General features: G+C 46.6%; 1 protein-coding gene across 1 annotated transcript in view; it reads right to left on the bottom strand.

The window, feature by feature from the left end:
• Positions 1 to 25,182, bottom strand: part of HIP1 (huntingtin interacting protein 1) — a 375,550-nt gene that overhangs the window by 66,024 nt on the left and 284,344 nt on the right. Inside the window, exons 25-27 of the mRNA XM_069226771.1 lie at positions 24,576 to 24,669; positions 12,998 to 13,098; positions 2,876 to 2,981 (exon numbers count right to left, since the gene is read on the bottom strand). Of these exons, the coding sequence (XP_069082872.1) occupies positions 2,876 to 2,981; positions 12,998 to 13,098; positions 24,576 to 24,669 (301 nt within the window). The remainder of the gene's footprint in view (positions 1 to 2,875; positions 2,982 to 12,997; positions 13,099 to 24,575; positions 24,670 to 25,182) is intronic.

The raw sequence follows: 25,182 nt of genomic DNA, 5'->3' as shown, positions 1-25,182 counted from the left end.
TGGGGAGGGCGACTAGAGCGGAGTGCCTTCGACGGTGCAGAGGAGAAGACACATTTTACCACACACTATGGAACTGCCCCAGGATTGAGCCCTTCTGGAGAGAGGTGGGACAGCCACTGGAGCATATCACGGGCATTCCCCTGGAGGTGCATCCAGAGACAACCATCGGGGACACACTGATCATACTAAATACCACAAGTTACTGATAAATCTTGGCTACATCGTGGCTAAAAGAGACATTGATAGTGGATCGGGGACATCTCCGGGATGTTGAGAATGGTGGGAGGGCATGGATAAATGTCGGATACTGAAGAAAGAAGTGCATTGAGGTAGAGGCAAAGGCAATGAAAAGAAATATGCAAAGATATGGGGTGGATGGGAGGCAATGCTGGTGACATAAGGATAATTGCAGTGGGCTTATATACCTCGTAGGGGGCATGTGTATAGGGGCAGAGGCGGGCCTGGGGGGAGCCCAGGGGACACTGAAGGCTCCATGGAGATGTGTTGGAGACCCACCATGTTGGAAACCCACATGTACTGCAACTGTAAGAAAATGTACCGTGGGGAAAGGGGGGGGAGGATAGTTTTAGTACACAGTTGAGAGTACTGACTTATGTACCATTTTTGCAAAACTAATAAAAATAAATATACAAACATATATAATACCCTCACTTGCCATCAATAGTTACAACTATACTTGTAATAAGAACTCATGGTCATCTGACAGCGTGTTGTACCTAATTATTGTTAGAAACTTGTCTCCAACAATATAGTTAACACTTAGTGTACATATTAAACAAATGGCATAAACCTGTAAACAAAACTTTACGCACATGTTAACACATAAAAAGTGAATGTCTTGATCTTGTTGTAAAGACACTTGAAATAATCAAATTATTCACGAGATCAAGCTTGTGCCCAATATCTTACCACAACAACTGCACTTAATGTAGTCCCACATGAGGGCAAACAACGTCTTTTTTCAGGGATGGGCATTCTCCGTAGGCATGTATCATGAGGAGCAAAATGCACAGGTTTGTGTCTTAAATTGGGTCATATGAACTTTACTTTAAGCAATACATCCCATGCCTTTTGTATGTGTTAGGTTTTTTGTTTTTTAACTGAGACATGATATTTGGTTAATTTTGTTTGGGTCTCTTCCTTATGAGCCTGATCAGGATTTGCCCGATTACACGAGAGGGAGGTTAAAGAGCAGATGGGAGGATCTCTGCCTTAGAGATGTGTGGTCGCTCCAGCACAAGGAGAAGGGTTACACATACTTTTCAAATATACAAGTTCTTAATCCCATATGCACCTAACCTTATTCCTTACAGGAACCACAATACACTGAGAAGTAGGCTCTACAACAGTCTCCGCTCACATCCCGATTGATGTATTAGTTTTGGATCTTCTGTTGTGAACTTCGCTAATTTTAGTCAACTGAAAGGTTGTCCAGGAATGCTTAGCAAATATCTGGTGCTACACCAGGAAGAACAAATGGGGAAGGATATTGTTTGGGCTGTGCTCAAAGTTTTCTGAAGTAAAATTATGGCACTGACAGCTGCCATGAAAGAAGAAACGGGATAGTGTTACTTGAGAGAAGCTAGCAACTAACAGAAATGGGGTTAACAGGAATTTGTAGAAAGCAGTTCACAGAATGCTCTCGAAGTTATTTAGATTTTTTGGAGACCTCAGGCATTCCATATTGGCCACTGCTGTGTCTGTTAGATCTAGATGGCCTCTAACCAACCCCATACATATGGGATTAAGAACTTTTATATTTATATTTACTTCTTTAGGAAAAGGGCACAGGATGTGGGTGGCAGCCAGTGAGTCAGCAACTTCTTTTGAGAAGGTTTGTTGAAGCAGCCATGTCATTGGTCAGTTGTTCATAGGTCAGTTGTGTGTCTCATCTGTCTGGCCAACTTCCCTGTTGGAACTGGCTAGGCCCAGGGAAGATAGACACTAAGAAAACTTCCTGTTTCACTGAAGGTCATGCAATTTCAAAACTACACACACACACACACTCGGCCTATGCCTACAGAAATGCAGTGGGGAGGAATGGGGTGCAGTGCAACACAGGAGGACATGCATGGAATTGGAAATATTAGACAACCCACTCTCACTAAACCTATGAATCGCTCAAATCCTGGGGCTCCATGCATACATGGGAACCCAAAACTGAGAAACTCCCTCCTCGTGGTTTCAAATACTACCACACTCTTGCCCTCACATACACACCTAAAGGCACACAGGAATTCACATGGACTACAAACATTTAAACAGAGAGGGGCCACAGGCAGACTCATAGCCAGGGACTGTCAGTGACGTCATCATCTGGTCTTGAGGATGGGAGTCACCAATAATGAAAGGAGTACTGCTTCGAGAGGACCCCTACAGCCCACCAACCTAGAACTCTGTTGGGAAGCACCTTAGAAAACACAGATGACTGCCTGAAAGGAGACCTGTGACACTAGTGATTGCATAGGAAAACATACGGAGTCGAAAGGAATGGTGAAATGAACAGCACAACAATGCATGGTGATCGTGCCACGGGCTTATCATATAAATAGGGAAGCCTTCCTGTCCTTACAAGCTTCCCTGCTAGTCCTCAGGGAAGAGTTGGTGTAGTGAACACAGACAATAGTTAACACCTGTATTAGATCATCAGACATCTTCCTTCTTAGAATGTTCTACAACATTTCTGTTCCTTCCTCCAAAATTCAACTTCACCATCTCACACTGAAGCCTCATCAGCCACTGTACTAAATGCACTGCTGGGTCTATTGTTCTATCATGATTGTTTAATTACCTCAATTAGGTTGTACTTTGCACTGGTTCGCAGACTTGTATGGAAAAGACACAAAATAAATACCTTTGAGGCAGCCACCAGCTGTGCAGTGCTTGCCGCAATCTCATGAGAGCACACCATCAGCTCTTCAAACTTGCCTTGCCCCTGCACCACAAGGTCTGCAGCATCCCTATGAAAGAGAACAGGATGTGGAGGAGAATTTGAGCAGATAAAAGGAAAAACAACAAACGGAGGTGGGGGGAAAATAGAGGACGGAGAAAACAGAGCGGTTCAACAACAAACGCTGATCAGAAGGGTGTAGAATGAATGGCATCAAGATCAATTAAGACATTTAGTTGGCAATAACTCATGAAACATAACGAAGTCCACAATGACAGATGCTTATTAAGACCATCTCACTGTTTGGAGAGGCCAGGATTCTATCTGATGGGTAATAGCTTTATCATATTATAGTGCTTTTTTGCTTTTGGTATGTCAGCTTCTATCATCGTGGAAAAGTTTTACTTCTTTCAATTATTGCAGAGCCAAACCCTACGTTAAAAGGTCAAGAACAAGACAATCATGTCACCACAGGAAGTAACCAAAAAGAAGTCTTTACACAAGTGGTTTTTAAAATCAGTATCACTTTTAGCTGAATTGCACATTTCATGTTGAATCCTACTTGCACAGAAGCACATGGGCTCCAATAGAAATGAACTTACAGTGAACCAGGTCTAGTTTAGTTTAGTTTTATGCATTTATAAAGCGCGTAGCTACCCTAGGGCATCCCAGCGCTGAAGGTCTAAAGCAAGCTGACCCAACCACACATGCTTTTCTTAACTGAAAGGGGACAAGTACTAGAAACATTGGGGCCTAGTCACAAACTGCATTTTGTAATAGATTTAGTAGTATCACAACAGTACTACTAATGCACTATAAAATACTAGTCACATAGCTAAGTGTAAAGGTCTCTGCTCTCCTATTTTGTATATGTGAGATCTCGGCCCGAATGCCGATATCTCTGCTCACATAAATAAATGTTTTGCCTCCACCTCAGAGGTGGAGCAAGTCCCGCATCACTCATCGCCACTCACAGATACTGCAACGCCCTCTCATAGATAAGGAAGATAGAGACTTAAAATAAAACCCCACAGGAACTAATGTTAAAATTCTAAAAATAAAACAATTACTACTTTATGTTAAAATGTGTTACTTACCTTTTTTAATCTAAAAAATAATGCATCATTCATATATATTAGAAACTAAATTATGTAAATTCATTTTATACATCACTTTTAAAACTTTGAAACACATAACATTTTTTTTTTTTTTTACTTGAAGTGGACTATTTTTTAAATTAAACTTCAGAAAAATAGGTTTATTTGCTTTTTTATTATGCTAATTATGTTGTAACTTTTTTACATATAATTTCACATTTAAAATAAATATACATATAAAATCATTTAGCATTATTATTGAACATTAAATATATTCTTCACGTTCTAAAAAAACTGTAATAAACTTAGGTTTTTCCCTATTCTTTGCCGTAGGGAGATTTCTGCCCCAGTGGCTGATACCTGACAAAGTGCTGATAAGTAGTATAAAATTGTCTCACTAAACGCGCAGTTAGAAAGGAACATTGGGAATTCTTCAGGAATGGTGTTTTAAGTAACTTCTGTACAATAAAACTGATGAAAACTGAAGGCACCTTTGGGAAAATAGTGGCAAATGTTGCATTTCTAGGCTATTAGCAACCAATGAAAATAGTTGAATTGGTTTTACAAATAGTTTCAAACACACTGGCATCATTTTGAGTACATAGACATGGTGCATACAAAATGATGATCCTGCTGTCAGTCAGCACTGCACTGACTGCGTCCAGCTCTTGCGCAAGAGACCTCAGTGGTCTCCACAGAACAGAAAGACACGGTAGGCCTGGATTTTTGCTCAAAGTGTGGCAATGAGCCCAATTCTTCTAGTCCAAAGGAGCTACAATCAGCCAGCTAGCCCCTCACCCTTTGTTCCAGAGCCTTGGGTTCATGCTTAATTTGTGCAGGTGGCTGAAGGTGACAACCACCTGGATTCGTTTTTGTGGATCCAGGTTTCATTTTCCTCATCAGATTATGAACCAGGTAAAAAGAGAAAAGGATATAGAAGGTCGAAGAGAAAGAGAAACAGTAACAAAAGGGGATTACATGAATGAAAATTAAACTGCAGTAGTAAGAATAAGAATCAGGAAGTATAGGGTGGTGGCTAAAGAGGCACACGGTGGAATCAAAACTAGACAGCCTGGCATTCACTACTGCTATGACAGCCTCCTACGAAACATCTCTTGTCCCTGCACTATATTTGTGTGACAAAGAAAGCCACGCTTGGACCCCAAATCACTGATGGGCAGGTGGCAGCGATAAATTTTTGGAAGAGAGTCTCACTTTGGTCTCTTTCTCTTTAGATGGCTGCCTGCAGAGTGCTTCCAAATTGAATAGACAGTGCAGTTTAAATCACGAAGAAGGCTCCTACAACAAGGGAAAGATGAGCCCCTCTTCACTGCAAGCATGTTATGCCTTTTCTGATTATAGCCATCTTTTCTTTACTGTGTCAACAGTAAGCATATGGCATACTGAAAACTTAACATTGTCTGAGGTAGGGTGCTGGTTATTTTAGGCAAGGGCTCAGGAGTTCTTGTGTTTGGAAGTTGATTGGCTGCTTTATTGTTGCAACAATAAATATTAGGAAGAATAGCTAATGAACAGAATTTGCAAATGTTATGCCCTATTGGTAGTAAGGTCTATCAAAAAACAGTTGGGACCATGGACGTGTTTGCTCTTGTGTCAATGGTCTCCTGGTCTAGTCTCTATGCCCCTCAAGTGTCTCTAAGCTATCATGTTCCAGTACCAATATCCTTGTAAAACAGTTAGTGTCCTTCTCAGTGACACTGTGCCTGCATCTCTATGTTACAATGTCGGGGGTCTATGTGCTTCCAATGTCAGTTTAGCCACTATGCACATGTACCAGTAGCCCAAAATCAGTCTAAATGACAAAGTTCCTGTAACAGTGCCAGGGTCTCTAGGTCCACATATTCCTTTGCCTGTTTGTGTCCCCTTGTAAGCAAGTACCAATATAATTATCTCAATGTTTGTGTTACTGTCCCAGTGTGACTATTCCAATCTCGCAGGTGACACTCTCACCCCTACTCACCACTGTTAATCGCACCATCACTCATTACATCTTCTCTGAAGCTCCCATGAAAGGCCAGATCCTCAGAATCCTAAATAAACCTACAGTTTACCTTGATGACCTCGCCAGCTCACGGTCCATCACTCACCTACCATTCATAGGCAAGATCATTGAAAAGTAATGTTTTTCCAATACCATGTAATGGCTAACTATATCCTGCACCACTACCAGTCTGGCTTTAAATCCTGTTGTAGCATGGAGATCACTACCTGACACATTGGAGATGATGCCCTCCTTACCACAGATGAATATGCCCCCTGCCTCCCAATATTGCTGGGCACCTGAGCTGCATTTGAAAGTTAATAATCCCTCACCATGCGTACCCCGATGTCTCGAATTGGATTCACCAGCAATGTCCTTCACTGGCACTCCTACTTCCTTTAAAACCAACATCAGTTTGTTCACATGGCACCTACAGGTCCCAAAAGATCCCTGTTTCTTGCTGAATCTCCCAGGGATCTATTGTGTTCCATGTCATCTTCAACCACTATATGGAGCTGCGTTCTGCTCTACTCAAAGATAACAGCATCAAGTTTAACCAAAATGCTGATGATACACAACTTTACTTGAAAGTCTCCTCTGCTGTAGACATCTACAGTGTCAAACACTTCCAGCACATCACCCAGACCGGTTTATCCACGCCTACCTGAAGCTCAACCCAACCAAGACAGAATTCCTCAACTTCAAGGAAAACACTGCCAAAAAACAAAGGCGGCCTAATACCATCTCTCTCTTCTAAAGTAAGAGAAAGTGTTTCTTTCAGAAAGCAACTACAGAACTGCTGTTGAAGCCCTCAAACCTTTTTCTGAATGGTGTCAAAGGGCTCTATGGCCGTCCAGTATCCACGCTGGTACACCTTAAGGGCATCCTATACTCATGGCCGTCCAGTATCCACGCTGGTATACCTTAAGGGCATCCTACACTCCACAGCACATCTCATCCAGGACCTAAAGAAATATGATCACCTCACCTGCATCCTTATGAAACTCTATTGGCTCCCCTTGCTGTCCATCTTCAAGCTATCACAACAAGCACCCCTGCTTATCTTGCAAACTAGTTCACCATCTTTGGTGGGTCTTAGGACGCCATCAGACTACAGATTTAGAAGCGAAGAAAAACAAAAAACAAAGGAGCAGGCCTTTTCATTTATGCACCAAGGATTTGTAACAATACTTCCAAATTCATCAGGACTACTCTCAAAGCTGCACCAATTTAGGAAAGTGTTGAGGAAGGACATCTTTAAATAACATTATACAACAGTGCATTAACAACTACAAGTCAGGTACTTCTACTATCAGGTGTTGACTTTATCCGTATCTTTACCCTATACAGAGCTTCGCTGCCTCTTGGCTAGAATTATGTGACAGAAATACCACATACATACATATATACCAATGGCAGTGTGTCATTTAACTTTAACTGTCCCGCTATCTGTATCGCACAGTATCTGGAGATATGTGCTATAGGCAGAAAAGGACTTCTCAGTAACATGCTTGTGCTCCACTGCCAATGCTGATAACCCGGTTTTTCCGTGTAAATGTATCCATATCGGTGCTCTTGTGTCACTGCCCCAGTGTCTGTATTGCTGTGTCAGTGCTTCCCTCATCAGCATTGATGTGCAAGTGTTGGTGCCCCAACATGCCTCTCCCCTGGTAGTCACTGTGTCAGTTTTGCTGTTCTAGCAACAGTGCCCTTCATGCTGGTGTTCCTTGTGGTGCCTCTCACAGTGCTAGTATCCATGTATTGTAGCATCCTTTATCAGTGCCCCAGTGCTGGTTCCCTTGTACCAATTTCTCAGTTAGTGTTTGTGGACTGGTGGCTGTTCCTGGGCCAGTGTCCCCAAGTCTATGATCTTCTGTTTGTTTCCTCCTGTCAGTGTTCCAGTATCACAGTGAGTACCTGTAGGAAGTTGGCTCTGTATGCACTATTTCAAAGTAAGAAATAGCATGCACAGAGTCCAAGGGTTCCCCTTAGAGGTACGATAGTGGCAAAAAGAGATAATTCTAATGCTCTATTTAGTGGTAGTGTGGTCGAGCAGTAGGCTTATCAGAGGGTAGTGTTAAGCATTTGTTGTACACACACAGGCAATAAATGAGGAACACACACTCAGACAATTCCAGCCCAATAGGTTTTTGTATAGAAAAATATATTTTCTTAGTTTATTTTAAGAACCACAGTTTCAAGATTTACAAGTAATACTTCAACTGAAAGGTATTTCACTTAGGAACTTTAGGAACTTTGAATTAGCAAAATAGCATGTACAGTTTTCACAAAAATGGCAATAAGCTATTTTAAAACTAGACAGTGCAATTTTCAACAGTTCCTGGGGGAGGTAAGTGTTTGTTAGTTTTGCAGGTAAGTAAACCACCTACAGGGTTCAAAGTTGGGTCCAAGGTAGCCCACCGTTGGGGGTTCAGAGTAACCCCAAAGTTACCACACCAGCAGCTCAGGGCCGGTCAGGTGCAGAGGTCAAAGTGGTGCCCAAAACACATAGGCTTCAATGGAGAAGGGGGTGCCCCGGTTCCAGTCTGCCAGCAGGTAGGTACCCGCGTCTTCGGAGGGCAGACCAGGGGGGTTTTGTAGGGCACCGGGGGGGACACAAGTCAGCACAAAAAGTACACCCTCAGCGGCACGGGGGCGGCCGGGTGCAGAGTGCAAACAGGCGTCGGGTTTGTAATGGAGTTCAATGGGAGACCCAGGGGTCTCTTCAGGCCAACTCTGGCTACTCACAGCGTCGTAGTGGCCGGGGAGTCCTCCCTGTAGTGTTGTTTCTCCGCAGGTCGAGCCGGGGGCGGTCGGGTGCAGAGTGCAAAGTCTCACGCTTCCGGCGGGATACGTGGAGTCCTTTTAAAGTTGTTTCTTTGTTGCAAAGTTGTTTCTTCTTTGGAGCAGAGCCGCTGTCCTCAGGAGTTCTTGGTCCTTTTAGATGCAGGGTAGTCCTCTGAGGCTTTAGAGGTCGCTGGACCCTGGGGAATGCGTCGCTGTTGCAGTTTTTCATGAAGTGGGGAGACAGGCCGGCAGGGCTGGGGCCAAAGCAGTTGGTGTCTCCGTCTTCTCTGCAGGGCTTTCAGGTCAGCAGTCCTTCTTCGTCTTCAGGTTGCAGGAATCTCTCTTGCTAGGTTCTGGGGGCCCCTAAATACTCAATTTAGGGGTGTGTTTAGGTCTGGGGGGTTAGTAGCCAATGGCTACTAGCCCTGAGGGTGACTACACCCTCTTTGTGCCCCCTCCCTGAGGGGAGGGGGGCACATCCCTAATCCTATTGGGGGAATCCTCCATCTGCAAGATGGAGGATTTCTAAAAGCCAGAGTCACCTCAGCTCAGGACACCTTCGGGGCTGTCCTGACTGGCCAGTGACTCCTCCTTGTTTTTCTCATTATCTCCTCCGGCCTTGCCGCCAAAAGTGGGGCCGTGGCCGGAGGTGGCGGGCATCTCCACTAGCTGGAGTGCCCTGGGACGCTATAACAAAGGGGGTGAGCCTTTGAGGCTCACTGCCAGGTGTTACAGTTCCTGCAGGGGGAGAAGCACCTCCACCCAGTACAGGCTTTGTTACTAGCCACAGAGTGACAAAGGCACTCTCCCCATGTGGCCAGCAACACGTCTGGTGTGTGGCAGGCTGGTAAAACTAGTCAGCCCATACTGGAAGTCGGGTATGTTTTCAGGGGGCATCTATAAGATGCCCTCTGGGGTGTATTTCACAATAAAATGTACACTGGCATCAGTGTGCATTTATTGTGCTGAAAAGTTTGATACCAAACTTCCCAGTTTTCAGTGCAGCCATTATGGTGCTGTGGAGTTCGTGTTTGACAGACTCCCAGACCATATACTCTTATGGCTGCCCTGCACTTACAATGTCTAAGGTTTTGCTTAGACACTGTAGGGGCATAGTGCTCATGCACCTATGCCCTCACCTATGGTATAGTGCACCCTGCCTTAGGGCTGTAAGGCCTGCTAGAGGGGTGACTTATCTATGCCATAGGCAGTGTGAGGTTGGCATGGAACCCTGAGGGGAGTGCCATGTCGACTTAGTCATTTTCTCCCCACCAGCACACACAAGCTGGCAAGCAGTGTGTCTGTGCTGAGTGAGGGGTCCCCCAGGGTGGCATAAGACATGCTGCAGCCCTTAGAGACCTTTCCTGGCATTAGGGCCCTTGGTACTAGGGGTACCAGTTACAAGGGACTTACCTGGATGCCAGGGTGTGCCAATTGTGGAAACAAAGGTACAGTTTTAGGGAAAGAACACTGGTGCTGGGGCCTGATTAGCAGGCCTCAGCACACTTTCAAATCATAACTTGGCATCAGCAAAGGCAAAAAGTCAGGGGGGTAACCATGCCAAGGAGGCATTTCCTTACAGTACCCCATTCCTCCATCTATCCAGTGCCAGTGCCCCAATGTCAGGGTCCCAGCATCAATGTCTCTATGTCAGATCTTTTGTGTCACAGTCCATGTGAGCAAACATCCCAATGTCAATGTCTCTCAGTGTCATCATGACCCAATGTATGTGCACCCAGGCAGTGTCACTGTGGCAGGTACCCTTGGCCTTCTCTCCTTGTCAGTGTCCAAGTAGAAGTATTAATGCGTAAGTCAGTCTTTGGGTCGTTATTTAGTGGTCCAAGTCAGCAACCACAGATCAAAACCCAGGCGGCCTGTCCCTCCTGTCTGGGCGCTAATGTTTCTCAGCCATTTCACTGTAATGGTGTTGTATCCAAGTGTCAGTATTTTAGTGTCAACATCCTAGTCTCCTCTTTTCAATTTTCGAGCGTCACTGCCCCTTGCCATTGTCGCAGAATCAATCTTTGCACCCCAGTCAGCGTTCTAGTGTCACTGTTTCAAAGTCAATATACCCATGTAGGTGCTCCTGTGTGTGTTTTCTTGTATCGGTTTTGCTGTGTCACTGCGGGTACACATAGGTTAATGTCCAGTGTTAGTGCTCTTTTGTCACTGTGCTAGTGTCAATGCTTGTGACCCATGGCAATGTTCCAGATTCACTGCTCACATGTCAAAATCTGCATGTCAGTGTTCATCTCTCAGTGGCAATATCACAGTATCAGTGTCTCCATGTGAAGGTCTTTCGGTGAGCACCCCTCAGTATCCACATGTCAGTACACTCATATTTCATCCCTCCCAGTCAATGTCCCTACATCGTGTTATAGTGCTGATATTGTGTTCTAAAGTCAATATCCTTGTGTCAGTGCCCAAGATAAAACTTCCCCATGCCAGTGTCCTAGCATTAGTGATTGTGCCCCACGCTAGTGGTCCTCTGTCACTCTTCTCTTGCCACTCTTGGTGCTCATGATTCAGAGTCCCCTGTGTCACTGACCTAGTTTCAGTGTTGATTTGCCTGTGTCACAATGGTAATGACAGTGCCTATTTGTCACTGCCCCTGTGTTAGTATCCCCATGTTAGAGTCCTCGTGCCAGGCTACTTTTGTTGGTGTGCCCATGTTAATGTTGGTGCTCCCGTGGAAGTGAGCCAGTAACAGTTTTTTATGCCCACTTTATGCCCACTTTTCAGGGGCTCTCTGTCATTGTTCGTGTTAGTTTTCTGGTGTCAGTATACCTGTCTTACAGTCCCACATGATGCCACTGTTTGGTGATAAACTGCTCATTCCATCACGAGTCCACTTAGAAACACTAAGGGAATAGATGAGCATGGGGCGGGGCTGAGGAAAATGATGAAGAGTTACAGTAATCCCAAAAAATGGGCCAGGGGGAGTATTTTAGGAAGGATAGTTTGGAAAACGTTGTGAAATAATTGGGTGTATTTACTAAATTGTAGAGGAAAAGAGTGCAACAATCAGAGTTGCTGTGCTGTGTTATACCAGGGGAAGAAAGCAGTGTAGAGCCATATTTACTAAACATGAGTTGCTGCTCCTCACTTCCCCTGCAAGGCTGCCTATAACCATGCAAACAAATTTGCACCGTGGTGCCTGGCTCTTCCTGTTCTCCTCCCCGCCCCACTCCGGATCACCCCCACAATGGCTACGGCCCTAGGCCTGTCTTAAGTTTGTGCGGTTAGAATTTGTACTGTACTAGAAGCTCTTAAATTATTTTAAAATTTGTGAATCCCAGATGGTGTTGAGATATTTCTTGCACAAACACAGTAAAAGTGCATTCTCAAGACTTAGATTTGGAATCTACAAGGTTTCTGGAGGCTGTCTTAACATTTGGTTATACAAATAATGGGGCATATGCAAGAGGCAGGGGAGGATCTGCCCGCTACAGGTCCACAACAATGAAAACAGCATCAGAGGTCTCGTGAAAGAGGCAGGAGCAATGTCAGGACATAACTGCAATACACAAAGAGCAGAGAGGGGACACAGGCGAGAGAGACTGAGGGAGATTGGGAACTTTTGATCTCTTTTTTCTGCTCAGAATTATGGACTTGAATTACTTAAGAGATGCTTTCGAACGTGGGCAACAAAAGCAACAGTCACATTGAGGGGATGGAGTGGAGAGTGGTAAGTAAAGTCCAGGAAAACACAAATACTACAGATTGGATCCAAAAGTCATCAAAACGAAGCATGTGAACACAAAGCGACTGAGGTAAACCCAGGGCAAAAGGCATGTGCTAAGCCTCAACGCTGGAAACGATCCAACGTCAACATGACATGTCCAATACACAAGAAGAAAAGATGAGGCAGACCTGAGAGTCAGAAGGAAGTCGAGCATCGCACTCACAAAGGACCAAGTACACTAGGGACAAAAGGAGTGACTAAGAGGAAGTCACACATAGCAGACCTCTAACACAGAGAACCCACAACAGTGCAGCATTTCCAGCATCAGAAAGGGAGGCAGAGTGGGAACTCAGGCCAGGAAAGCATTAACAATTCAATTTTACTAGTGGTCATACAGCTCGCCATGATGTGTGTGCTTCAAATTACATTGAATTCAGTTTTACCTGAAATGCTTTTGGATAGTCATTTAAGAGGACTGCAATATTATAGTCAATTTCACAAGTATCAGCACTTACACCATGACTGTTGCTCCCCAGCCAACTGCCTTTGAGGCAGAGATGAGTCCTTCTGTCCACCTCGAGTTCTTGGCGTAGAACTCCTTGGGGGATGCAGCTCCCTTGAGGACAAAAACAAACAATGTCAATCTCCTTGCTCCATTCTTTCACAACGGTATAAGCACTAGTTAAAGGTGCCTCCTACTGGAGGAGCTGGACCGCAGTACAATATCATATGCCTCGACAAAAACAATTATCACTTGGGGTGCCCCAACAGTTCTTTCATATTACAAATGCGCAATACTACATAACATCACCTAAAACACAAATAAAGTCTTCAAAAATACAGATGCAAAAACATTTACTGGCAGTATTTCTATCATACATGAATATATCGCCCGAGAAAACTTCTATAGCACATTTAAACCCATTACCAAGCACGTGCCCCTTAATATATTATGGCATAATTTAATATAGTAAATTAATCCATTCATACAATAAGTGGGAAGTGAGTGTGGTTGAGTCTTTACAATTTTGAACAGGCTGGAATTTTTGTATGAGGATAATTGTGTACGGATTTTGCCATTCTAAATTTTCGAAAACAGTTTTTTTTTGCCTGTGTATTCGGAGTTTGTCTTTTCACTTGGATGAGCCGCCTCTCGCTAAGAAATCATCCTGGTCACCTCCTCAATAGGACAACAGAAAGCACTACTGGAGAGCTTTACACTAGACAGTGCAGAACTCTATATTTGAGCAGAGAGAAAGTTTCATTCACAAACCTTGAAAACAAGGAAATCATTCTGGGACTCTTCCTCCAAGACTAGAAATGACTAGAAGACTAATCTAGTGAACTCAATAGTGCATCAAACTAGGAATACTGCATTTACTCCAGTTTAACATGCAGATAATAATAAATGTATCTCTTTCATTTCTAATTCATCTCCAGTTAACTTTTAAATGCTACTTCGAGGGAGTAACTGAAAAGCAAATAAAGAGAGTTCCCCACAGTGACTACAGCAGTCTTTTTTTAGGGGTTTCGAAAAATGAATAGGAAGCCTGCAGACCTTTGCAGCGTAAATCAACCAAGCAAATAAAACGTATGTGTATTGATGCGCAAGAGTGAATTGAACAGGCTCCAGGAGGATGAAGGCTGGAACAGAATTTGTATCACTGCATCACTCCAAGAGTGCTCTGCGTTCTACTTATACAAGTTTGTGTACGTACAAGTGTATGTATTTGCTACAGGGGGAAATATGGATGCAAATAGGGACTAGTCCAAAACCTGAGGAGGACTTATTAAGTTTACACAGGTACTCCCTGCGATCCACCTTTAAAAATACTCGGGGCCAGGTGGGGTGGCCAATGAGGGCAACATGGCGGACGCTGTAATCCTGCATAAATCCGGCACAAAGGCTACCATCGGATCCTGAAGCGAGCCCGTGGACCTCCCTGGTGGGATCCTGGTGGGATCCGCGTGAGAATGCCGCGGAGCAGCGCCCAAAGCCAGGCGAGCCTGAAGTGCTTGGCAGGGAGGGCCGCAGCCGCTCTCGTGGTCGGAGTGGCCTTGCCCCTGACTTGCGACCTGCCCTGGGCCTCCCTCCCCCCAACTCTACCCGCCGCCCAGATCGGGCCCCCGAGATGCAGGTGCGGAGTGCCGTGAGGCAGAGCCAGAAGTCACATGGTGAGGGAATGAGAAGCCCTGACTGGGAGGGAAGGACTGAGGCCCGCAACGGAGAGTGAGACGGGAGCCCTGACATTAGAGCTGGAGCAGGTCAGGGGAGGCGGACCCGTAGTAGCGAAGCAGAGATAAAGCTGCGTGCGTTACCCCACCTGGGCAGGAGGTTGGTCCATGACCGGCCGGGTGGAGACGGGTGAGGGCCTGGCAGTGTGTTTCCCTCCACACACTACCCACCGGCCAGATTGAGGCTCCCGACCCCAGTGAGAGGACCCAGGGGCGAAATATCAGAGCGGCAGCTGGGGTCGCAGGGAGTGGATCTGAGAAGTGCAAGAGAGCAGGCCACGCCTGTGAAATCCTGGGCAGCCGTCCCTCGGATTCGCGGCGGTGGGTGTCTGGGGGAGGTGGAGATACGACACTCACTCCCCTCCATCCGCTCGACCTAACTGATGGGAGTCGTGCCGCCTGTCCACCCCCCCTCTTTTTTGTGCCTGGCGTGGTGACTGGCTCTCGGCTGGGTGCAATGTATTTGGTGGAACTCCCAACAGACCGAGAGGGCCTTGACTCCAGCTGCCACTGCAAGGTGCAGAAGGGGTCTGAGGGAGAAATAATCTACATTTTGTTTTGTTGACACTATCTGCCCAGGCCGCGGAGACCGGGAGCCCACTGCAGGGAGGTATAGGGCCCTGCGCAACTTTCGGCTGGAACCTTGAGTCCTGCAACTGAACTCCTGGCTGTGGAGGGGCCTTTTCTCCCCCATTTCATTTCCATTCCCTCCTCTCCCCGTGAGGCGAGCCAGAAGGGGGGTGGGAGTTACCTCCCGTTGACTGAAAAGCTACCTTAAAGAACAGCACTTATTGCTCACTGACCACTGAACTGAGTACTACAGGGATCAAGACTCTCGTGTGGGACCCGGTTCTGGGATTGCATGGGAGTGTGCCACACACTGCCCCGGAGCGGTATGGTGCTCCTGGTGGAACTGCCGGGCTGTGCAGCCCATGCCCAGAAAGTGCGGAGGATCCTTCTCCACTCGGGGGGGCGCGGAGGGTCATGCTGAGATCACTGAACTATTGTCACCATGGGCAAGGACAGACACACTTGCTCTACCATGTCCCAGATCAACCAATATACCACAGGGGCTTCCGCAATGCAAAGGACTCAACGGCATTCATGTCCAGTGACCTTACGGCTATTCTCCAAGCCATCCAGTCATCCCAATTGGTCGTAGAGATGAAGATTGGAGAATTCGCATGGACATGGCACTATTGCACCAGGATCTCGAAATGCCACCGCACGCAGTGCAGAAACGGAATCCCACATATCTATGCTAAAATCCCACGTATCCTCCTTACTCACCCGCACCGCTGACCTCCACAGAAGGGCTGAAGATGCTGAAAATTGCTCCCGGCACAACAACCTGCACGTGGTGGGTCTTACGGAAGGAGCTGAGGGTGCCAATCTCAGGAAGACAACTGACTTCGTGGAAAAATGGATTAGATCCTGGGTACCTCCAGACCTCCTGTCACACTGGTTTGCGGTGGAGAGGGTCCATTGGGCTCTGATCCCCAGGGCACTTCCTGACCTATCACTGCACATATCCTTAACTACAGAGACTTGGTCCTTGGGGAGGCCCGTAAGGAGCCGGACCACTGCTGCGATGGCACCAAAGTTCTTATATTCCCAACAACACCCATGAAGTACAACAACAACGGAAATCATACACAGCTGTAAAGCAAAAACTTAAAGCCATGGGACTTCAATATCGTCTGCTGCATCCAGCCCGGCTACAGGTCATCCACAACAACAAATCACATTTCTTTGACGATCCTAAAGAGGCCTGGCAACGGCTCACTGAAGACTGCCCACTGCGGAGACCGTCTGACCAATGATCAAAACATATGGCTATAGAAGATTCCAAACATCCAAACCCACTACCCAAGCAAAAGAGGAAGTGCAACCGATCCCAGAGGCGATGTGAGAGCGCTTGCTCAGAGTCCCCACCTTGATCCATCCTGGACGGAAATGAGAAAGGGAGGGATGCGGCCAGATCCAACCTGCCCCAGTCATCAGCTGCAGTAACTCTCCAAGATGACTCAAATCTGTCTCATAGCCCGGTCCTCTGACCTTAGCGCCTTTGATCTCCACTGGCCGGCGGGCCTCCCCATCATACGGAGGACTTTGCGATCAAAGAAATGTTCCTGACAATAAAGATGTGATCCATTTTGAGCTCTCTTACATGAACAGAACACTGAGGCTAAGGGTTACATGAGAAGTGCCTTGATAAAATTTGTTTGCTTTAAAGGGGTGTTTCCCCCAATCAGATGTTTTCCTAATGAAACATAATGTTCTAGTTTTAACCTTTCTTAGTTACAGGGTGACAGATGCTTCATAGGTAGAAGTATGGGGTGGGCCTGTGGTGGGAGTTAGGGGGTGGGGGGATGTAAGCTTGTTATTGCTTTACTTTAGCTATATGATGTATGTTCTACATGTTCCATCTTTTCCTTTTCTCTCAAAATACGGCACTCACTTCAGCAGACTCCTGAAATGCAGCTTGAGACTGCTGTGGTTACACAACATGGGGCCACCAAACCCCACTTCTAAAATGGAGCTCGTGGGGGGTATTCGTCCCATGACATCCGACGGGCACATCGACCACCGATCCCCATGATATTTAATAAAATTTTGTGGAATGTTAATGGTCTCCTTGATCGTGTGAAGCGTGCCTCAGTACTTACAATCGCTCACCGCCACCTCCCTGACATACCTATAGGGTCAAACTGCCCCTTCCTTGCCCGCAAGGGGTCTGACTGAATCTATCACTCAGGATATTCTAGGGGCTCCCGCAGGGTGGGCATTGTCCTGAAACGCTCCTTTCCTATAACAATCACAAATGTGATACGCGACCCACAGGGTCGCTACGTGGGCCTGACGGGGACCCTGGAAGGGCAGCTGGTGCACTTTGGCAGTGTCTATGTACCTCCCGCAACTCTTCTCAGTTGCTTGAAAGACCTATCGGAGGTCCTTTTGAACCTCTGTCAGGGAATCAAAATTTTATAGGGTGATTTCAATGTGGTCCCAGACCCTGAGTTTGACGTTTTGGGATCCTCCTTGAGGGCGAGACGGACTGGGGCAGGCCAACTCAAGGTATGGCTTCATAGGCTCGAACTATGCGATGCTTGGAGAACCTGACACCAGTGCAACCGTCAATTTACCCATACTTCGGCTGTGCATCATACCCACTCCAGCATTGACCTGATTATCCTACCGGCTACGGAAACCAAATCCTTCCTGGCAGGATCTCGGACCACTCCCCTGCCCTGGCTAGTGTGGGCTCCCCGAGACCAGACCAGAGACCAATGTGGTGCCTCAACGGCTGGTATCTTCAAGACAACTACTTCGTCCAATTTCAGGCGTACTTCAAATCCAATGAAGGCTCAGGCTCAAAAGTCACCGCACTATGGGCTGCATGCAAAGCATCCATACGAGGACATGCCAAGGGTCGGATTCGTGCCCAGCACTGCGAGAGAGCCGAACACATTACCCAGCTGGAGGCACGGGCCCTTCGGCTGGAGGGGGACCTCATTTTCGAGTCTCGGGAGGAGATCTTGCACCAGCTAACGCTGGTCCAAGAGGAGATATTCCAGCAGTCACTAGAGGCCGCCAAGCACCGAGGGTTTACGGGTGGGGGGCCAAAAACGGCAAGTTGCTGTACTGGCTAGCCTGACATCATCACGCTTTGAGAATTATACCGGAGATAGTTGACAAGGAGGGCTCGCAGAGTCGCTCTCTTCCCGAGATTGCCTAGGTCTTTGCCCATTACTAAGAACGATTATACACTTCCCTGAGGCAAAGTGGTTCACAGTCCTATAGTAATTTTCTGGAGGCAATACCCCTTCCCCGTCTGTTCTCTGAGGAATCACAAGCCCTAGATGAACCCCTCATTGACGTAAAGGTTGAGGAGGTGATTTCTAGATTGACAGTCAGTTAGATGCTGGGCCCGTTCGGTTTTCCATCAGAGTACTATACGCGGTTCCGCGATATCCTTTTGCTCCACCTGCTCTCATTATATGGCGAGGTCTGCCCAGACGGGTAGCTTCCCTTCAGAGATGGATCAAGCTACAATAGTACTTATTCCTAAAACGCAGCCACCGCCGATGTCTTTCAAAGAGTACTGTCCCATATCACTCCTTAACGTAGAAACTTAGATTTTTACGACCATACTATACTGGCCAATAGACTTAAAACGGTCCCCCCTAAACTGATCCACCGAGATCAATGTGGCTTTATGCCCTCACGTAGCATAAGACATTGCCTTCGAAGACTTAAGGTGGCCTTGGCCCACCGCCTACCAGAGGATCTGTGGCTGCTTTTAATTGATTTTGAAAAGGCGTTTGACACGGTGGATTTGGAGTACCTTCAGTCAGTGCTGCTGCGAGCAGGTCCCAGACCTGGGTTCAGGGCCATGGTGGAGGTGTTGTTCTCTGTGCTGACGGCCTCAGTGCAGGTTAACAGGGTACTGTCAAAAGCCTTCCCAATACGACGAGGAACCAGACAGGGGTGTGCACTGTCGCCGCTTCTCTGCGCGCTGATGATTGAGCCGTTGGCCCAACTTATTCATACTGATATACAACTCAGAGGGTGGACATGCGAAACAACGGAGAAGGATCGTAAAGCGCTCTACATAGACGACGTTCTACTATACTTAGCAGACCCCGCACATAGCGTCCTGCTGTCTCCACCTGTCCATAGTTTCGGAATTCAGTCGGGCCTTAGGGTGAACCCAGGGAAGTCGGTACTGATACCCCTTAGCCCATCAAAAGACTGTTTTGAGTGGCAGACTAATATTCCTTTTCATAGGCTAAGGTTTAAATATCTGGGTGTGTGGGTTGCATTGCACCCAAAGCTTGTCTGGTCTCTCAATTTCTAGCCATTGGTTAAGAAAGCTAAGACCGACCTCACCCATTGACAGTCTCTCCCCTTAAACGTAAGGGGGCGTACAGCCCGGTTCAAAATGATGCTCCTCCCCTGTTTCTTGTATGTTTTTCAAAACCTGCAACTTCACCTACCCCAATCATGGTTGAGTGTCCTTGAGAGCATGGCGAGGACATTTTTTTGGCACGGGTCATGTCCTCGTATTGCCTTCAAATATTGCTTATTATGTCCCTACGACAGGGGACAGGGGATGTCCAGCCTTTACTTCTACTATTTAGCATCCCAACTCTTGGTGATCAAATAATGGTTCAGTGGGGGTGGTCTGATCCAGCACGTATGCTCGAACTAGCCCTATTGGGGTTCCCTTGTTTACAGGCCATTCTCTATAGGCCCCTCATATCTGAATCCACTCCCTCAGTAACCAAGGAAGACTTCCTGGCCTGGAAGGCAGCACTCTGACACAGACAATGGGGTAACAGACTCACTCAACAGACCCTAATTTAGCATGGTACCTGGATGGAGGAGTGTTTTGCTTTTCACTAATGACCGAGCTGAAATACTCATGCACTGACAAAAATCTCTGGAATGCACTTCTTAGTCCAAAGAAGACATTTATTATTTCACTACGCAAGGTTCCTAAAAGGAGATTAGCATGTTGAACGCACACGTTTAAAAATAGTCCCAGCAATTAAATGAAAACATACATGAATGATTCTCCACTGCAATATACACAGCAAATATATGTATCTATATTATAATGCAAAGCAAATAATGAATTAAAAATGCATCACTGTACGGCCTGTCAGGTGCTTCATCTTTCTCCTGCCAGCAAGCCGATGACCCCGTTCGACTGTGAGAAAGAGAGATCTCTACCCTCACAGGAAAAATATACATCAGACATCCGACATCTGAATCTCCTACTGTCGATCTGGGTCTCTTTTTATATCTTAAAAAACTGAAGAAGGAGCTTTATGAAAAAACCCCTCCTGCTTGCGCAATAAGTATTAAAAAATGCTGGCTAGTTTAGGTATGCTTTGAAAATAACACGTTGGGATTTGGCCACAATTCCAAGACGTCAAGTCAAAACAAGGACGTTCCCTGCTGTCTGAGTACATTCTTATCAGTCAAAGCCCTTGGTGAAAAAAAAAAAGGACGAAAACAAGACAGAATGAAAACAAGACAGAATGCACAGTGTACAACGTGAAAAATCACTGGCAACTTTTAACATAGCAGTGTCTAATGCTATGATAAAGTCAATAGGCAGAATGAAGCTAAGGCTAAATTGAATACAAAATGGAGTCTGTAACTGGTGATCAGTAGTGTGACGGTGGACAGCCAGGCCAAATGCAAAGTGGTGCGACCCGAAGTCAGTGGTCAAAATACAAATATCACAACAAGGAGGTGGCGGCTCTTATGGGGTTTGGGGCTTGGGACCGAATAGGAATAACCCTATTGGGAGAGATATGGTCAGGGACACAGATTTGTACCTTTCAAGACCTACAAAGTAACTTTTCCCTCACTCCCTCCCAATTCTACAAGTACCTGCAATTGAGGCACGCTCTCCAGACTCAGATTTCGCTGTCAGACCCATTACCTGAATTTAGCCCCTTAGAACCAAAACTCCTTATGGGGTGCCTGGGGCAAGGGGGTATCGCACAAATATATTGTACATTGATTGTCAATATGCCTGACACATAAAGCATCTGCAGCACCTTTGGCAGGGATGGATTGGCCCCCTGGCAGAAGAGGATTGGCGCAATGCTGTGATGGCCCCACAGGAGCTTGCCATTATCTCCAGATTGAGGATAGTGCAGACATACTACCTACACACTGCCTATCTTATGCCTCTCCGAATGCATAGGGCTGAACTCCGTCCCGACACCTCCTGTCCTAAATGCAGGCATGAGCCAGCAGATTTCTATCACATGGTGTGGGTATGCCCGGTAATTACACTTTATTGGGCTGGAGTTACACAGGAACTGATACTGAACCTTGGGCTGGGAAGTGCCCCTCTCTCCCAAGCTGATATTACTTGGGTTGATGGAGGGAGAGGAAGCACAAGAGCCGAAAGATTATTCCTAGGTAGAGCTCTCCTAGTGGCCAAGAGAAACATTGCTGCATAATGGATGTCATCCTCCTCCACGTCCCTATCTGAGTGGCGAAGAGGGGTAGACTGGTGCGCCCGACAGGAACGAGTGGCCAGAGGGTGTCCACGGAAACACGATTGGGTTTGTGGCAAATGGCTGGGCCAATTGGGCTAAGGTGGCTGGGATATGGGAGGGGATTTAAAGAGCCAAATACTGTCATACTTTGATCATACTGACGCAAAGACAAAGGTGGTTATTCTTCACTTTCAGGTGCCTGGTTAGGTGCTAATGTGTCACAAACTTAATGTTACTGATTTACACGTACAGTAACAAAACTCAATAAAGTTGGTTTACCAAATAAAACTATTCAAAGTCCTATTATGTCCACCAGGCAGAAGAACCATTAAAGAAGGTTGAACAAACAATAGAACCAGTGTTTTTTCTGGATTCAGCCAACAGATGGCAGGCGATGCAAGCACGTCAATTACCTAAAGGTTTAATACCATAGAACAGTGGTTCCCAACCTGTGGTCCAGGGACCCCAGGGAGTCCGCGAAGCCTTCTCAGGGGGTCTGCGACTCCTCAGAAAATAAGCTAAAATTAACAGATTAGGTCCCCAGCTTTCAGTAATGGTTTAGTGGGGGGTCCCCAGACTCCAATAATGATTCAGTAGGGGTCCCCGGGTTCCAGTAATGATAAAGTGGGGGTCCACAGATGTGAAAAGGTTGGGAACCACTGCTAATATGGTTCTACCAGATATAAATGATAGACTTACAGGAATGGAAGGGTGTGAAGTAAGAGATGCTACTAGAGAGAATGGGAATTTTTGAACCTCTGTCCTACTCAAGCAGATGGAAGAATGGAAATTGCGTAGCAGAAAGTCAAGTGCCCCTCACCAAAGGCAACACTGGTTAGGTTGTCCATGACAAAAATTCATACTTTTCTAAGTGTTTTGCAGTCTATTTTGGCACGAATTCCTTGCGTATGTGGTGCCTGCACAGGCATGCTTTTTATTTTTGGCAAAGTGAACTCTACTACACATACCCTGGTGAGTAATCTTTATTTAGATGTTTTGTTCATGCCTATATGTTGCCTTGCAGCTGCCCTGAAAGTTTTCTTGTCCACCAGGCAGACATGCAGTAATGGACTTTTCACCATTCCAATATTGGGGAACATCTAATCGCTGGTGGTTATATTATCAAAAGTGAGCAAGGTAGTGGTCAGTGAATGATGATCTTTTGTGCCTCACGACGAGGGGGGAGTCAAGGGACAGAGGTGTCCCAATCCAGTCTGCTTCTGGGTACACACCAAGCCTCTGTTCCCCTAAGCGTACAGAATTAAACCTCCTATAAAAACTGGATATTTACATCCTTTCCTCAGGACGAGTGAGGCAATGTCAGATCTCTTTTGGGCTGGCAAAGCTTCCTTCTCAGTAGAGATCCGGCCAGACCTTCAGCACAACCTTCCGCTGCCTGCCCGCTCCCGGAGGGGCACCAGAGGGCTGTCAACGGGTGAGCTCAGGCCAGGCAGACCATTTCAACATGGCCGCTGCTATAGGCACTCTCGAATGAAGGCAAACTTTAACCTGTGGGCGCTTACCATGTCGCAGGGGTTCTGCTGGTTAGGCGGTTTTGTTGCTGCGGAGACAAGATCCACCTTTGATGGGACTTTGATACTCTGTGAACTGTCTGCAGTGTAATTATGAGTGACATTTCAATGACTATGAGTGACACTTTCTCGCGAGCAACATCAACTAATGAAGCCGAGGGAAACATATATAAATGTCAGAAACTACACCCATTTAAGCAAACTGGGGGGTGGGGGTCTGTCAGGTGCACCCCAGTCTGCCTCTTCCCATGGGTACATGACATTTACTCCTGCTCACTGAAAGCAATGTCGCCTTTGATACCATGGATTGAGCAGTGGGTGATTTTGTATGCTAATTAGGCGAGTGTATCGTTTTGTGTTTAGGTCTTCAAATCTCTGAGGTTTGCCTGGCTGGGATATGAGTTTCTGTGATAGTGGGTTACATATTTCTTGTAATATAGCGTGAATCCTATACCTCCTGTTGTACACCAAAGCCACCTTGTAGCCTTTGATAAACAGTACTCAGAGCTTAGCTAACAAAATGACAAAAGAACTACACGGTTTTATCGCACTTCAGGACACTTTTTTGTGTGACAATTTCAGGCATTGCTGTAAAGAGGGAAAATTACCGAAAAATGCGTTATTGTAACGCAAAATGCGTGGCACTTGCTGGCTGAAGCCTCTGCCGGTGAAGAGCTGGTTTGTACTTTGGCGAAACGAGCGATTGCTCAGTCCAGCTTCTTTTGAGGTCGACCCTTTAGCAACTTACAAGGAGAGAAGCCTTTTGCCCCTCTGCGTGAACAACTGTTGCTGCATGTGGAAACTCCGAAGGGTGCTCCTCGGGGCTTGTTTGAGCCTCTTTTTACACCCTAAGCTCTGAAGGCAGTCTGTGCTTTCAATTTATCCAAAGGGACAATAGAATATTTTTTTAAGTGCATACAAGGGAACCTTGGCTGTGAAGATTTCCTTTCATAGCCGACCCTGCCCTGCCAGATTTATTTCTTCCCACTGAATCCAGCAGCGCCTAGCAACCTCTCCACTCTTTAGTTTTGTAGCTCCCATTCTGGCAGGGCTACTTTTCAGGTTTGCCCTAGTAACCCTTGCTGCTCCTGTGCCTCACAAACAGATCCTAGAGTGTAACACATACAAAATAAATAAATAAATAAAAAACAGACATGAAAACACCGACTATTCCTTGAGATGTAAAATATCACCACTACTGAGTACAGAACAAAGTATCTCGGATTTTTATATTACAAGTCAAGTCATCAAGATCAAGAATTAAATGGTCGATTATCCAACTCGCTTGTCAAACTCACCCTTCCACTCTCCACTATCTCCCTCTGTAGATCTTTGGATGATCGCACCAGCATCTGTATCGCCTGCATCAGCTCTGTGCATGATCCAAGGATTCTGGCAGCGACAAAAAGAGCAGAGAACAATGATAAGCAGAGAAAGTGCAATAGCTCTGTTGAGAGAACAGATGCAGGGGCCAGGGCACAGAGGATAGATGCAGGAACCAGGTAACAAAGGAGAGAAGCAGGGGCCGTGGCACAGAGAAGGGATGCAGGGGCCAGGGAACAGAGGAGGGATGCAGGGGCCGGGGCCCAGAGGAGGGATGCAGGGGCCGGGGCCCAGAGGAGGGATGCAGGGGCCGGGGCCCAGAGGAGGGATGCAGGGGCCGGGGCACAGAGGAGGGATGCAGGAACCAGAGGAGAGAAGCAGGGGCCATGGCACAGAGGAGGGATGCAGGCGCCATGGCACAGAGGAGGGATGCAGGCGCCATGGCACAGAGGAGGGATGCAGGCGCCATGGCACAGAGGAGGGATGCAGGCGCCATGGCACAGAGGAGGGATGCAGGGGCCATGGCACAGAGGAGAGACGCAGGGGCCATGGCACAGAGGAGAGACGCAGGGGCCATGGCAC

Source organism: Pleurodeles waltl, chromosome 3_2, assembly GCF_031143425.1.
Source record: "Pleurodeles waltl isolate 20211129_DDA chromosome 3_2, aPleWal1.hap1.20221129, whole genome shotgun sequence".
NCBI lineage: Eukaryota > Metazoa > Chordata > Amphibia > Caudata > Salamandridae > Pleurodeles > Pleurodeles waltl.
Note: the sequence above shows the minus strand (reverse complement) of the source record. Positions and strands in the feature narration are given on the sequence as shown.